General features: G+C 36.2%; 1 protein-coding gene and 1 pseudogene across 2 annotated transcripts in view; one reads left to right on the plus strand and one right to left on the minus strand.

Annotated features, from left to right (window-relative positions):
* Positions 1-15,584, plus strand: part of SNF4 (sucrose nonfermenting-like protein) — a 268,765-nt gene that overhangs the window by 196,862 nt on the left and 56,319 nt on the right. For both annotated transcript variants that reach the window (XM_089402672.1, XM_089402673.1), the window contains exon 9: positions 136-309. In XM_089402672.1, the coding sequence (XP_089258798.1) occupies positions 136-309 (174 nt within the window). The remainder of the gene's footprint in view (positions 1-135; positions 310-15,584) is intronic.
* On the minus strand, positions 13,080-14,317 carry LOC149200338 (callose synthase 3 pseudogene; annotated as a pseudogene).

Consider the following 15,584-nt stretch of genomic DNA (forward strand, 5'->3'; position numbering starts at 1 on the left):
AGAGTTTTAGGTTTGTTTTGTATGACAAACATTTATCTTATTGTTATAGTTTATGCGCTGGTCTTAATTACTTACAATGTTGACCAGTGGACAATCTTGACTAATGACTTGTGCTGATGCTTTAAAATTCTGCAGGTATATGCAGACATTTCAGACATGCTGCTAGTTCTATGGCACTCCTACAGCAGCCCATTTTTGTCTTACCCATAGGTACATGGATACCAGAAATTGGGAATGGAGGTGGTCGCCCTTTGGCAATGCTTCGGCCAATTGAATCCCTTAGTTCTGCTCTTACTCTTTTACTTGAAGGTGAGCTTTTGGTTTGATTTTTGAATTGCCTATTTATAATATTGCATTTGTCATATTAAACCTGAGATTGTACATGAGTTGTCAAGACAAAGTTTTCAAACTGCTAGTTAGATGAGAAGCATGTTTAAAATTTAGAATAAATATCATATTTGAAAAAAATTCAATAGTTTGTAGATGTGGGGAAACTGTAAAGTTTTGGACATGACCAAATTCACAAAACAAAAAGAGAAAACAATTTTCATATACTTGAATATTGCAATATATTAGCATTACACAATACTTCGTTTATAGTGCACCAATTTATAATTATTACTTGGTGATCGTAATATAACTTCAAATCAATAAGTAAACTTATATATACTTATAATAAAGTATTACACCTTGCATCATAGTGTTACAAGAGCTAGAAACTCTAGAAAGGGTTAGATCACAAGGAACATGATAGAGATTATCCAATAACACATTGACATTATTAATAAATGTTGCAATTATTATAAAGAGATTTACCCCTCTTATAAAGAGTTCAAGAGGTCTTATTTGTCCAAAACCCTAAATTAAAATAATACTCAAAACCTTGACTTTGATAGCCTATTTCACTAAGGTGACTTTATTACACATGTAAACTTTTATATTATAATTTCTACACACCTCTTAAGGCTTACAATATTAAAAACAATATTTACTCAAATCAAATGCATATTGGTTGAAAAACAAAATATCAAAAGTAATAAAACAAAAAATTTAGAGGCCTTTTCCTTGGAAAGCAATCCTTAGACTTGTTAGAGCTTTGTTAATCGTCCTCATATTCCTCATAAATATGTGGCTCTTGAGTTCTTGGAATCCACCTCCTTGAACTCTTGGATCCTATCTCATGAACAATTGGACAACCATTCATATTGAGCAACATCCACAATGTTCCATTTGGTTGCCTAATGACCCTCTGTTGATGCGAGTAGCATCGCAAAGTCTTTTACAATTGCTTGGTGTGTTAGCATTTGGAAGACATTATTTGCCTCTTCTAGTGATTTATGTCTAAACTTAGGAAAAGTACAATAATTAAAGTCAATTAATTATTATGGACTATTAATTAAAGTCAACCATTGATCTCCAAGATGTTTCTAGAAGGATGATACAAGATGTTTCTAGAAGGGATATTGGGTTTGGAGCTTTGGATTCAATGAAGATTATAAAGAGTTCAAGAGGTCTTATTTGTCCAAAACCCTAAAATTTAATAATACTTGAAACCTTATCTTTGATAGCCGATTTCACTGAAGTGATTTTATTACACATGTAAACTTTATATTCGAACACCCCTGTCAAGGTTTACAATATTAAAAACAAAATTTACTGAAATTAAATGCATATTGATTGAAAAACAAAATATCAAAAGTAATAAAAACCAAAAATTTAGAGGCCTTTTCCTTGGAATATAGTGCTTTGACTTGTTAGAGCTCCTTTAAGCTTCCTCATGTTCCTCATAAATATGTGGCTCTCGAGTTCTTGGAATCCACCTCCTTGAACTTGTGGATTATGTTACGAATAAAATATATAAACAATATAAATATGAGTAACGAGGATAATTGTAATAATGATTAGTTAATAATAATTAGTAGTTAGGTTGAAGAGGCATGTCTAAATAGGACATGACTCTCCATGAAGAGACACTTGCTTGGTATATAAGCAAGCCTCTCGTTTTCATTGTAAATCATTCATTCTTATTCAGACATTTTAATATATAATATTTGTATCCTCATGGATATCTTGATATTCCAAGTCTTTTGGAGTAATTAATTTATATAAAGAACTTTGTTCGCTTCATTGGGTATCAGAGCAATTCGGTCCTCTAGGTTGCTTAACTGGTGCACAGAGATCATTCTCCGATCCAGGTCCTTGACCATCAAATTCATCAATGTCGTTGCCATTAAAGTGTTTCGCTACCAGTTTCTGGAGATTCTCCATACTACTGTCAGGCCTTTGGCCATTTAAAAGACTCGAGAAAAAAAAACATAGAGAAATAATTAAAAAAAAAGAGGTGAATAAAAAAAAGAAGAAGAGGTCAATATAAAAAAATTATATAGAAAAAAAATTATAAAACAAAGTACATGTAAAAAAAAGAAAAAAAAAGAAGATTATAGAAATTATATAAAAAAAGAAGAAAGGAGAGTATAGAATTAATTAAAAAAAATTAATAATAAATGAATAAAAAATAAAGACGACAAAGTCTGGGCAGGCTCTGCCGCCGCAAAAATCCCAGTCGTCGCTGTTTCGATCTCTTGCTGGCCGCTAACAACATCTTAGCACCCACCGTAGATGCTCGGGCAGCCTTTCGAGTGGGCTCTGCCGCAACAAAACCTCAGACGTCGCTGTTTTCGACTAGAATTGACTGAGAAATTTCGACACGGATTAACAAAGAAGATAGAAAGGTCGTATCTCTGCTATCTGTGCTGTTCATAGCACTGTCATAACCCTACTGTGCACGGGAAGCTGCTGCCATTTACCGCTGTGAATTCGCTGGAGCCACGGGGATCAGTCAACCACTGTCTTAACTGGTGGTCAACCAACGTGCCCCAATCAAACGCCACTATAGTATATCGCTACGAACGACTTGAGGTGACTTGCGTCGATTTTTCTATCGATGTTGGTGTTGCAAATTTGGAGTTGGAGCTTACATTAACGTTGATACCAATGTTGAAGCATACATTAATGCTCATACCAATTCATCTATTAATATTGGAGCATATTGTTAATGCTGGAGATTGTTGTTAACACTTCAAAATCATATAATTTCAAATCATAATAATAATAACACTCTTATAAAACCTTTGGAATTAGATGGTTGTATTTCCATCATTGGGCATTGTTAGGAATCAACGTTATTGTTCATTGTTGGGTATTATTTGGCATTATTAAAAAATATTAAAATTAAATAATATTTGAAAAATAAAAAAATAAAATATAAAATTTGGAAAAAAAAATATACGAATTCATATATAAAAAAAAATTGGAAGAAAAAAAACTATAAAAAAAGAGAGAGCATAAAAGATAAGTTTTGAAGGAGTAGTAAAGCCTTGCAGGTATTTAAAAAAGAAGAAGATAAAAATTAATAAAATTGAAGGTATAATAACAAATAAAAAAGAAGAGAAAGGAAGCAATTTATATATAAAAAAGGGATTTATTTTAAAAAAAGTGATTTAAAAAGTATTTAAATATTCAAGAAGCAAAAATGGAGTCTAATACAAAAATGAAGGCCATAAGATGCCCATAAACCTTACCTAGAGATGGTAAAGCGTTATTTAACATTAAAGGAAATCTCGCATGAAAAGATGTTATTATTTCTATTTCTTCGGCAGAAGATGCAAATTATATAACGCCTAAAATCGCAAACCAATTACTGATCCCGGAGTCAAATATAACTGAAAAATTAGACTTTTTTCGCAATAAAATATATGACATAGCCAATTTACAGTTAAACATTGAGGATTATAAATTTGTATCGCAATTCTGAGTTGAAACCCTACGGAACAATCAAGGTGACATTATTTTGGGATCACCTTGGATGGAAACGGTAGGATCTGTCATCTTAAATACAAAGAAACAATTTTTGACATTTTCCCACAAGAAGAAGAAAATAACACACCAAGATGTTACACTGAAACGAAATTCAGTAATGCCGGAAGATATATTAAATATTTCAAAAGTAATTTCACAAGAAGGTAAAAATGTATTACAAAATATGCAAAATGAAATTGACAAAATCACTTTTGACAAAAGTGAAGAAGTTTCTCGACTTAAAAACCATAGTGAAAAATTACTGACGCAAATTAAGAAACTTAAGGATGATAAGAAAGCATTGAAAGACAAGTAAGTTGAAGAAAAGACGCGCTTGGATGTTGCAGTTCAGATGATAAACACCCCAAGTGAAGGTTTGGTAACGAACTCAACAACATCATTCCCTGAAGTAAATAAAAAAATTTCCACACACTTAATAAGTGAAAGTCAAACCAAAAAAGTTTCGTATCGACATCTGAATCATGAGAGTAGACAACTCAATGAAGCTACCTATATGTACCATTCAGACCAGAAACAACAAATTGATGTTTCAAAGAATAATGACGTAAAATCAATCTCGTCTTATGCTGACAAATCATTACAAAATTCCAGTGATCAGAATATTACATAGAAGATTAATCTGGGATGGTTTGACCCCTTCTCAGTGCGACAATTTTGTTTGTCACTTAGAAGATCATATCAGTTTGTATCGACGAAGATGACTATTCCGAAACAGAAAGACGTTCGAAGCTGAAAAAGAGACCAAGCCTTCTTCATCGACAAGCTTTGAGGACAAAGCTTTTTGAGGAAGAAGGCAATGTTACGAATAAAATATATAAATAATATAAATATGAGTAACGAGGATAATTGTAATAATGATTAGTTAATAATAATTAGTAGTTAGGTTGAAGAGGCATGTCTAAATAGGCCATGACTCTCCATGAAAAAACACTTGCTTGGTATATAAGCAAGCCTCTTGTTCTCATTGTAAACCATTCATTCTTATTCAGACATTTTAATATATAATATTTGTATCCTCATAGTTCGGGTGCAAGACAGCCAAAAGACAACTTTCAGGTGCCACTATGGGAACTATGAATTTTTGGTTATGCCATTTGGGCTAACCAACGCTCTTGCGACTTTCCAGTCATGTATGAACTATGTGTTCAATAAGTAGTTGTAGAAGTACTTGCTAGTCTTTTTCAATGACATATTAGTCTACATCAAGATTTGGGAAGACCACTTGAGGCACTTGGACGAGGTGTTGGAAATTCTGGAGGAAAATGAGTTACATACGAAGGATTCGAAGTGTGAATTAGGCATGACGGAGATGCTCTACCTAGGGCATGTGATTGGACATGATGGGGTTTAGGTACACTAGGAGAAAATCCGAGCAATCATTGAGTGGCCCACCCCAAAGAACATTACAGAATTGAAGAGCTTCCTTGGTCTCTACACTTACTACAGGAAGTTTGTTAAGGGGTTCTCACAGTTAACAACTTCTCTTACAAACCTCACCAAGAAGGGAGCCTCTAGCTGATCAGAGAAAGCACAAGAAACATTTGAGAGGATGAATGAGGTGAAAGCACATTCCATTTGTGCTGGAATGCGACTCTTCGAGGATGGGGATAAGAGCCTTATGCAAAATCATCACCCCATAGCGTTTGAGAGCCGCAAACTTAGAGATTATCAGTGGCACTATTCGATCTATGACAAAGAGATGCTGGACATCATGCATGCTTTGGGCGAATTCAGGTTGTATCTCGTGGGAACAAGTCCAAGGTGAAGACATACCATAACAGCTTGAGGTTCCTCATGGAATAGAAAGCACTGAGTGAGAGGCAATAAAAGTGGATCAGTATATTGCAGGCCTACGATTTTGAGATCGAGTGTGTCAAAGGTAGAAAGAATATAGTGGTTGATGCACTTTCAAGGATGCCACCCACCTTCTCACTCATAGAGATGATTGAAGATTGGAAGTTGTCACTGCTTGTGGAGTATTCAAAGAATAAATTTACCTGTGAGATTCTGGAAGGATTTATTCACGATGACAGGTACCGGATTGTGAATGATATCATCTACTATAAAGACCAGAGGCAGATCTCCTTGGTACCAGAATCATAACCCAAGGAGAGGATTATGTAGGCGTCTCACAACTCACCCTTAGTGGGGCATCCGAGGTACGTAAAGACCTACAAGAAAATTTAGGAGGGTTTCACTTGGAAAGGCCTGAAGGCGAATGCGTTGAGGTTCGTGAAAGAGTGTAACACTTGCCAACATAACAAAGAAAAACACACTCATCGAACAAGTTCACTGCAACTGCTCCCTATCTCAGAGCAGAAGTGGGAGAGCGTTTCCATGGAATTTATCATTGGATTACCTCTGGTGCGGGGCAAAGATTGTAGATATGTGGTGGTAGATCAACTCACAAAATTTGCTCATTTCTTTGCCATATCATCAAAATATTCAACATCGTAGGTGGCCAAGCTGTTTTTCAAGGAGGTCTAGAGATTGCATGGGTTGTCGAAGACCATTGTTAGTGATAGATATAGTAGGTTCATGGGTGGCTTCTGGAAAGAGCTTTTCAGACTTATGGGGATTGAACTAACACTGGGTACCAACTACCACCCACAGACTGATGGGCATGCAAAGATATTCAACAAATGGCTGGAAGACTATCTCCAAAATTATGTAACTGGCCAACAAAATGCATGGGTAAAGTGGTTGCACTTGGGAGAGCACTGTTACAATACCACTTTCCACATGTCCATCAACATGACTCCATTCAAAGCATTATATGGGTATGACGCCCCAACATTTGCAAACAAGATATTTGGGGATAGTCAGGCACCCCTAGCCAAGGATTGGATTTAGGAAAGCCAAGATATTTTAAAGGTCTTTAAGGAAAATTTACACATGGCTCAAAATCATAAAAAATTATATGCATATAGGCACAAAGTAGAGCACAACATTGAAGTGGGAGATATGGTGTACCTCTATCTTCAACCCCATAGACAATCATCACTCAAAACAAAAGAGGCAAAAAAGTTGAAACTCAGGTTCTATGGGCCATTTAGAATTTTGAGACGAGTAGGAGAAGTGGCCTATGAGCTCGAGCTTCTTGAAGGATGTAAGATTCATAATATATTCATAAGGGTGTGAGAGCTAGGCATTCTTGCTGATAAATATCAAGTTTAGAGGTTGGTTCGAGTAGGATATTAGTTCATCCCTCCTTGTTGGTTATATGATGGAGTTGCTTGCACATTTCCTTCATGACTAGGGTCTTTTTGGTGATAAAATGAGTTGTTGAATCACTGATAAGAGGGCTGATATGTGTAGCTGATTTCCTGGAGGAGAGCTGGTAAAACCAAGGTCACATTATGGGAGCTAAATTATCAGGTTTCTCTGATCCATTTAAACTCTAGTGTATTGTATAGTGAATGTAATGGAACTGTTCTAGTTTGCTTATCTTATGATAAAAATCATATATCAACCTCATGTAATTTCCTGAGTAATTAAATATATTAGTTTAATGCTTTAGAGACCCTATTTTAAATGCATATTGCTCACTGTGTGTAATTTTCGAAGTTGAAACTATGAGAAAACACCTACAACAAGGTACAATTAAACTATCTGACAAAAAGGCATCAATGAAATTTTAAAAATATAAGCTCAGAAATTGTTGAAACTTCGAAGGTTAACTGTAAGGGAATTTTACAAGTGTCCTAACAAAAATAAGGGCAAGGGTAAGACTGCTACGCCAACTATTGTGCAAATGGAGGAGATGACAGAGACGTTTGATAAAAACTTCGCTCTAGTATCTTTCCTTTCTTGAACCGTAACCAAAGTTGTATGGTTCATGGATAGTGGAGCATCTCGTCATATGATGGGATCATGAGACTTCTTCACTAGTGGTTAATGTGGATGTGGAGCTTGGTGGCAAGGCCAAGTATGCAATCAAAGGCACTAGGAGGATCGAGTTCCAGATGGACTCAAGTGGCATCATGGAGGTGAACGAAGTGCAATATGTACCGGGTTTGGAGAAAAATCTTCTTTCAATTTCGCCCATGGAAGACAAAGGACTGTAGGTTAACTTTACTAGAGGTGAAGTGTCTGTTGGGCCAATGGGAACCGATTTCAGCAAGAAGCAGGTGATCGGTAGGAGGGATAGAGATGTCTATCTGTTGTGAGGACAATTGATGAAGGCTCTCATCCATGAGAGTGACAATCAGTGTGAGATTTGGCATAGGAGGATCAGACACCTACACTACAGAGCGCTTCCGATGGTGTAGAGGATGGTTACTAGTTTTCCAGAGATTTGGGTGGAGCGGGATGGAGTGTGTAAAGGGTGTGCGCTTGGCAAGTATTCGTAATCAGCTTCCCGGGATCACATAAGCCATTAAATCTCGAGCATGTAGTGCTGATGGGATTCCATTGGATCCGAGCATGGATGATGTACACCATCGATGACTTCGATACCTTCAAGAAGTATACGGCCCAATTTTGTTACGCTGTCTTCTGCACTGGAGGAGTGCACCCAGTGTCATTACAACTAAATGAAGATATCAGAGAGTAATTTAATCCCCACCTAACACTCTTTCCTGAACATGAAACCCCAGAAATTGCCACACTCTCCCATTAATAGTGCACTTTGTAATAAAGTAGTGGCCAACGCATTTGACCAATACAAAACTAGGAAACACAAACTTTAGTAATATATTATTCTCATTGAAGACGCATTTGCTGCTAACAGATCCAAATGCCCACATCACAACTTCTGAATCTCAAGGAACTGGTTTCTTTTTCCTTAGCCCTTCGCCAAAACCACCTCAGCACCACAACCAAGGCCCATAGGGAAGTTATCAGGTTTATACACCATCCCCTTACTTTAAACGTCCTTAACTGCATTCGCTAAACCCATCACCACAACAAATAAATTCCGAGCACCAAACACCACGTGAAAACCACCCATGGTTGTCAAAATAGTTCATGGACTGTTGCTTTCACCTTGTTGACCACTACGTGTCAATGACCCATAGCAGTACACCCCTTTTTTTCGCAAAAGGGATAATGCCTAGTCGATGTGTCCATGTCATCCGATTATCATCATCAGCCTGATCATTATGTTATAATGTCAACTCATTCTGCATGTTTATGATATAAATAATCTCAGCAGATCAGTGTAATGTATGTAATTGCCTAGGTAAACCTACTTTTTCTGGTGACGATTTACATTTTGGGAGATTTTTTGTCTCACCGATCCATTCTCGGATGGTCGACAGAGTTTTCCTTCAGTTTTACCCCAAAGCTGGAATATCTTTTGTCATTGGGATTTTAGGCGAGCCCTAGTGTTATAGATCGAGTCTATGTAAAAGTGATTTGGGAATAATTCTAACTATTTGGCTAGGCTATTTTATTACAAATTGCTTGGTCTGCTGGATCATATTTGTGTTGCAAAAATGGGTACTCTGTGAGGGTCACTCGAACTAGCTGTTGGAGGATTTATCTTTAAATAGGAAGTCATTTGTCAGTCAATTCATCCGACCTTTGAGTCGTGTGCTAAGCTAAAAGCTTTCATGTAATCTTTTTTTTGAATAATAAAGAAAGACTTTAGGTTTACTCTTTGGCGGTGTTACTCTTCATGGAAATACTGTAAGATGTGTCGTTCTTCATGCGTAAATTTTTTAACCATTGATGATAACTTCTGAAAAGTGATTTGAGTACAGGTATCTTGCTCAGTCGCTGGGGTTTAAGTGATAATTTAAATTTTGAATGTAATAGCAGGTATCTCTATTTATCTGAATTTTATTATCATTTTCTCGCTCTATTTTGATGGCTGGATTGAGTTTTGTAGGAAAATCTTGATTTTTAGATCATCGAGCGTTCGGGGAAGTTTTCAGTTGGACCAGCCAACTCCCGATTTGTGTTTTCTGAAGAGCCCAACTTAATTTGATCCCGGGCTTATCAATTTTTTCTTAGTGGTGATGCATGAAGGGTTTTGAGCTAAGAACCTCCTTTAAAATTTAAAAATTTAATTTTTTATGTGGGAAATTGATAGATCTGGCTGTTGAGAGCTTTAGATTATCAGATCTGGGAGCAGAGTTGGACTCGCACTCCTCAGATCTGATAGATATACCATTCTTGTACATAGATCTATAAATTATTTTTGGTTTTCTGACTTGGGTTTTTCTGGGTTTTAGTTTTTATCGTTGTATATATCATTTGGGTGTTTTCTTGTCGCCGTGCAGCTACAGATCTGAGGAAGAAACCCGCGTAGAGTCCAGATCTAGGCCTTGGAGGGTAAGATCTGGATCTCTAGGGTTTGTTTGCATAATTTTGGAGGAATATTATTCAGCTTTTTACAGTCCAAGTTTTTTTTTTTTTTTGTCTTATTTTAAATTCTGGAATTTTTTTAAGTGTTTCACTAATAAATCTTAAGCAGGGTTATAGGATCTTAATCTGCAAATTTCTCTTCGGTTTTTTGGCTACCTGTCTGTTGCCTGGGTTTTCAGTTTCTCTGATGCATGAGGTTTTTTTAGCGGAAAATTTCGAATTTGTTTTTGCTATCTACATCTTAGGGTTTTTTGGAAAGTTTAGATCTCTTATTCCTTTTCCCAAACCCTCCTCTCTGCTACTTGATTTTGCATCCTCCTCCTGCGATTTTCCGTTTGTTGCCATACTCTTTCTTCTGCGTTTTTTTGCTGCCTTGTTATAGCTCCTCAAATCCACAACCATTCCACCTCCATTCACTGCTCCATCCCCCTTACCTGCACTGCAGTTTCTTCAAAATCATAACCCTTTGTCCGCAGCTCCAAACCTGCAATCTGCATTCCTCTCCCCGCATCCTCCATTTCCGTTGTTGCAAAATCCGTTGTCGATAGAACTCCTCATCACCTGCACACTGCCATACCTACTGCCCCTGCTCCATTCTCCTTGTTGCTTGCACGTCGACCTACACATTAAGCCCTTCTCCCCGCAGTCACAAACCTTCATCTCCATATGCCCAATGCTGCCTGTAGCTTTTCCTCTCCGTCTACGTATTTCATACTCTCGTTGCTGCCTTCAAACCCGTGTAGATCTGCTGTCATCTCATTTCTCGAGCTCGAAGACCTCCCTCATCCTTGCCGCAGCCTCTTCGACCTACACACAACAACAAACTTGACGCATTCGATTTTTATTTTCATTGTTATTATGTATGCGTTTCGTTTGGTTATGTTTGGTTACGTCTTATTTTTGTTTATTCTAGTTAATTCATTTTTTTATTTTACTTTTAGGTTTGTATATACATTAGGTTAGTTTTTTATTTTTTATTTTTATTTGTTATATTTCATTGGGGTTTAGGTTTAGTTCTTTCTTTCTTTTTTAATTTTTTTTTGATTTCATTTAAACAAAACTTTAGTTACATTCATTAAAATTTTAAAAAATTCGATTTTGTTGTCTTTTATTTTGATTCGATGTCATTTCATTTTTAATTTTTTTATTTTTGATTTTGATTCAAAAAATATAGAAGTCTCAAAAATCTAAAAAATTAAAAATCTAAAAACATAAAAAATTTCTAAAAAAATGAAAAATCTAAAACATTTAAAAAACCCAAAAAAATTAATTTTGGTGACTAAGGAATTAAACTAAAAAGGGATTTGTGCTTTCACATTTAATATTTTAATGTGGCCTATGGCCCATTAAAATTTTAATTTATTAACTCTTTGATTCGTTTTACTTCCGTCACATTAAAAGATTTTGATTTCTTCATTTACCACATTTAATTAATTTCTTAAGGAACAATTGAATTGATTGCATAAATTTCCTTGGTGTCATTCTGTGGTAATATTTCTCTATTGTGAAGTGCGATTAATGTTTTTAAAAATTATATTGGCTATAGGAGAAAGTTAATTAATTCTAGATCTGGGTTATTGAAGAAGATCAATTTTAATCTAGAATCATTGTTTAGCATTTAATTTTTATAAGTTTTCATGGGATTTAATTGCTAGATTTATTGCAGTTTTAAGCATTTACATTTAATTGTTCATGATTATCGTTATTCGTTTTTTTTGCTTAATCAATGGTTAATCGAATATAAGGCATTGGTCTATAATCATTTATATCTTGTGGTCATGTCTTGGTTACATTAGCGTTTAATCTATTCATCTGAGTTAATCAAGACTCATTTACATTCATCAAGTTGTCCATCTTTAAATCTCCTAGAGCTTGTGTTCCACAGGTTTTTCTCATTCATTCACCTTAGGGACTACCCCCCTTGACTTGTCTAGGAGAGAGTCTAAATAGAGTGAGTAAGGATTAGAGTGACATCCCTTACTCTGAGCGTTGTCGCGGTGCATAGACACTTTGTGCGATAACACACCTCCCACAGATATCTCAAGAAAACTGGTTGGATTGCTTGTGAAAGAAACATAAGCCAAAAGAACTACTCTCGATACATTTTGAAATTCATTTGTAACTGACTCAATCTGTTGTTGACCATCAAAGGCAATTTCATTCAAGTATTAAAAAAGAATTACAACAATCCTTTTGAATGCCAGAGGTGTCGGCCTGGACTTTATTATTTATTAACAGCACATCGAAGGCATTTTCCATCGTATCATGGCTTGTGCTTGCTGCCCTTATTATAGATCCATATAAACATATAATGGTGCCATTTCACTTTTACAGCCATTGTTATTTTCGCAGAAGTATCAAATTCGGATTTTGCACTTTCTTTTAATTTAGATGTTAAGGGTGGCCATAACTTCATAGCCAATGTATTTGTGCCTTACTCAAATCCATGAGTTTTTTATTATATCGACATCTTTTCCAAGTGAATCCATTCTGGTCTGGAACAATCTTTGTGCATTATCTTAAACAATAACCTTTGTTTTGTGAACTCCAAGCCTCATCTGAGAATGAAGTTTTCATTATACACATGGAATTCCAGCAGAATGAGCCATCCCCAATTTCCAAGGCGTTTTTTGTTGTTGCAAAAATGGACCTTGAAAGAACTAGGGAAAATCTGAAACCGCTAAGAATTTCTGGAAAATTCGGATTTTTGAAATTTTTCTTCCTTTGCCTGCAATAAGTAGCCTAAATGCACCTCCTGGGGCCACCTGCGAAAATTTGCATAATGATGGATTTACATTTCAATCTTCTCCAGAAATTACAGATTTGTTCATTTCTCTTTCTGAGAATATCAATTTTTGCAGAGTTCCCAACAACAACTAGAGTCTCTTTTATAACTGGCCTTTTCTACTATGGAGATTTTTTTGTGCCACATGTAAGGCATTTACATCCTCAGTTTCTGTGTTTCCATTTGCTATGTTTAAATGATACACCAGACCATGTTGGTACAAAGGAAACCTGACGGCAAGAAGAGATTCTAATTTCGTCCACAAAATCCAGTATATTGAAGATGCTCATATTCCTCTTCCCACCAAGATTCCAAGCTTTTTTTTACAGGGACACCAATAGCACCCTTATTGTTTATCCATTTGGTCCAATCTTCCCAATCTTCAATTATATTTTGCCATTCAAAACCCGAGGGATTGAACAAGAATGGAGCAAACAACCATGTCACCACCAAAAACCACATCGAAAGTGCTATTAACAGGTAAGAGACAAAATCTTTTGCAGAGCAATAAATGTTATAAACAAAGAGAAGCATCATCAGCTCCAGTCCTTTTGTGAAGTGGCTCCTCGAATAAAGCCTGTAATTCTCTGCATATTTCTCATACCGCACCACAAAACCTCACCCAGTGGCCCTAGACTTTGCACCACCATGCAAAATTGTCCTGCCAAAATAATGAGTTTTTGTGTCCAGAGAGAATGTGGAAAAGACAGATGCAAGTTGCAGCTGCATGATAACAACATCGCTTAATGCAGACCAGAAACCCCGTTCCAAGCCAATCTCCATAACCATTGGCAAGGCGATTAGTAGACCTATCTGAACCATAGACTGCAATGCAAGAGCTGCCACAAGAGGAATTTTTTTTCTCATATCTGCTTGGTTAACCAGCGACTTTTCTAATCCACTCAGTGCCAAATACAGCCATCCATAAAGAAGGACATAAATAGTGAAGACAACCAACAAAGTACTGCAATAAAATCCAACAGTTGTGAAGTAACATGAAGGCATGTCGAATATATCAAACCGATGTCCTAAACGGTAGATATCTTGACTTAATGCTTGCTCTCCATTTCCACAGACTACCTTTGCTTCAAAAATAATGACTTGATTTAATCCCACATCTCTGCATTTTCCGACTTGAATATTTTCATGGTGAGTAACATTGCCATGTCTTAGGGTTGAGTTGAAGCCAGCAATCACACTAGAAGCTTTGCTTACTCCTCCTCTTGTGATCTGGAAGTTCTTATCAAAGACATCAGAGTGGCCATAATGGAATCATTTCTTCAAAAGGCTTGCCAGTACTCGTTGACCAATTGTGACAAGATTTGTCTCTTGATTAGGCATATCCTTTTAGTAACTTTGTGCAGAAAATATTAGTAGGTATCTTCTCTGCTGTCAATTGGTTGCCTGATTCACCAAGCAGTGGGATACCATTTCCATACTTGCCTTCCCTTCTTAGTCAAAATTTGACTGTGGAAAAATTGGGCTACAATAGGTAGTATGGAATGGATCTGAATTTATAATGCAAGTAAAAATTTGTTGCTGAATAACTTTGGAGATAAACTGCATAGGATGTTTTGAAACGTCCAACATTTCGAGGGGACACTCCACCCATCATCAGGCACCAGTGAAGCCAAAATTGCTGCCAATCAGCATGGAACAAAAATTGTCTTCTAAAAAGTGTCAACCAATCTTGGAGTACACACTGCTACTTTTTGAAAACAACCTGTTACTAACACTGCGTGGATAAATTAGTAGCAACTGTTGTGAATTAAAATGAGCAGTTGAATGATCAGACATAAATTAAAGTGTCACTACCCTTTGAAAATGACAGTCATTAAAGTTCAAGCTAATAATTAAGAGGCCCAGTAAATTTATTTGTCGGAGCTGTGTAAAGATGAAGATTTAATCATTTTTTTTTGATTCAGCTAGTGAGACATGTCCGGGGGGGGATTGTGTTGAAAAAATGTAACGAGTGTTGGTCTTCATAATGGTATTTGAGTCATGATGTAATGTATTTGTCAAAAGAAAGTTTTTTTATTCTATTTTATTTTTAATTTTTTTTTTATTATAAAAGAAATTGACATATTAAAGCATGGGTTTCATTCTTGGGTCAATGATTTGTAGGTCAAGCTCTCCATTGTAGGCTTCTAGGATTTATGTCAAGAATCTTTGCCCTTGTCATCATGTAAAAGATCTTTCTTGGGCTTCTTGTGTCAAGAAATAAATTTATTTTAGTGTCAAATAAGTCATGTAGGCCTCCTCCACCAAGTCGGCCTCAAAGAAGGATGAGTCGGCCTCATAAAGGGAATTCAACCTCACAAATTCACTATATAAACGCAACAAATCGACCTCATTTGGAGTACACCCACTCATGTTCGATTTGCAGTAGCTCGAAGCAGAAAAATGTGCGAAATTCAAGGAACGAAGAAGAAAAATAGCGAAGGAGAAGGAAGTCTTTGTCAAGCGATAGAAGTCAAAATTTCTCTCTACTACAGCATGTGCAAAGTTTCTAGGTTGTTGGAAGGACCAAAATTGCAGCATTGTAGCTAGGACGAAATTCTGGAGTAGTTGGGTCGAAATACTAGAGTACTTGGGCCAAAATTTTGGA

The sequence above is a fragment of the Pinus tabuliformis genome, chromosome 2_1, assembly GCF_031772625.1.
Source record: "Pinus tabuliformis cultivar Carrire ecotype Pingquan chromosome 2_1, CPIR1, whole genome shotgun sequence".
In the NCBI taxonomy this organism is placed as follows: Eukaryota; Viridiplantae; Streptophyta; class Pinopsida; order Pinales; family Pinaceae; genus Pinus; species Pinus tabuliformis.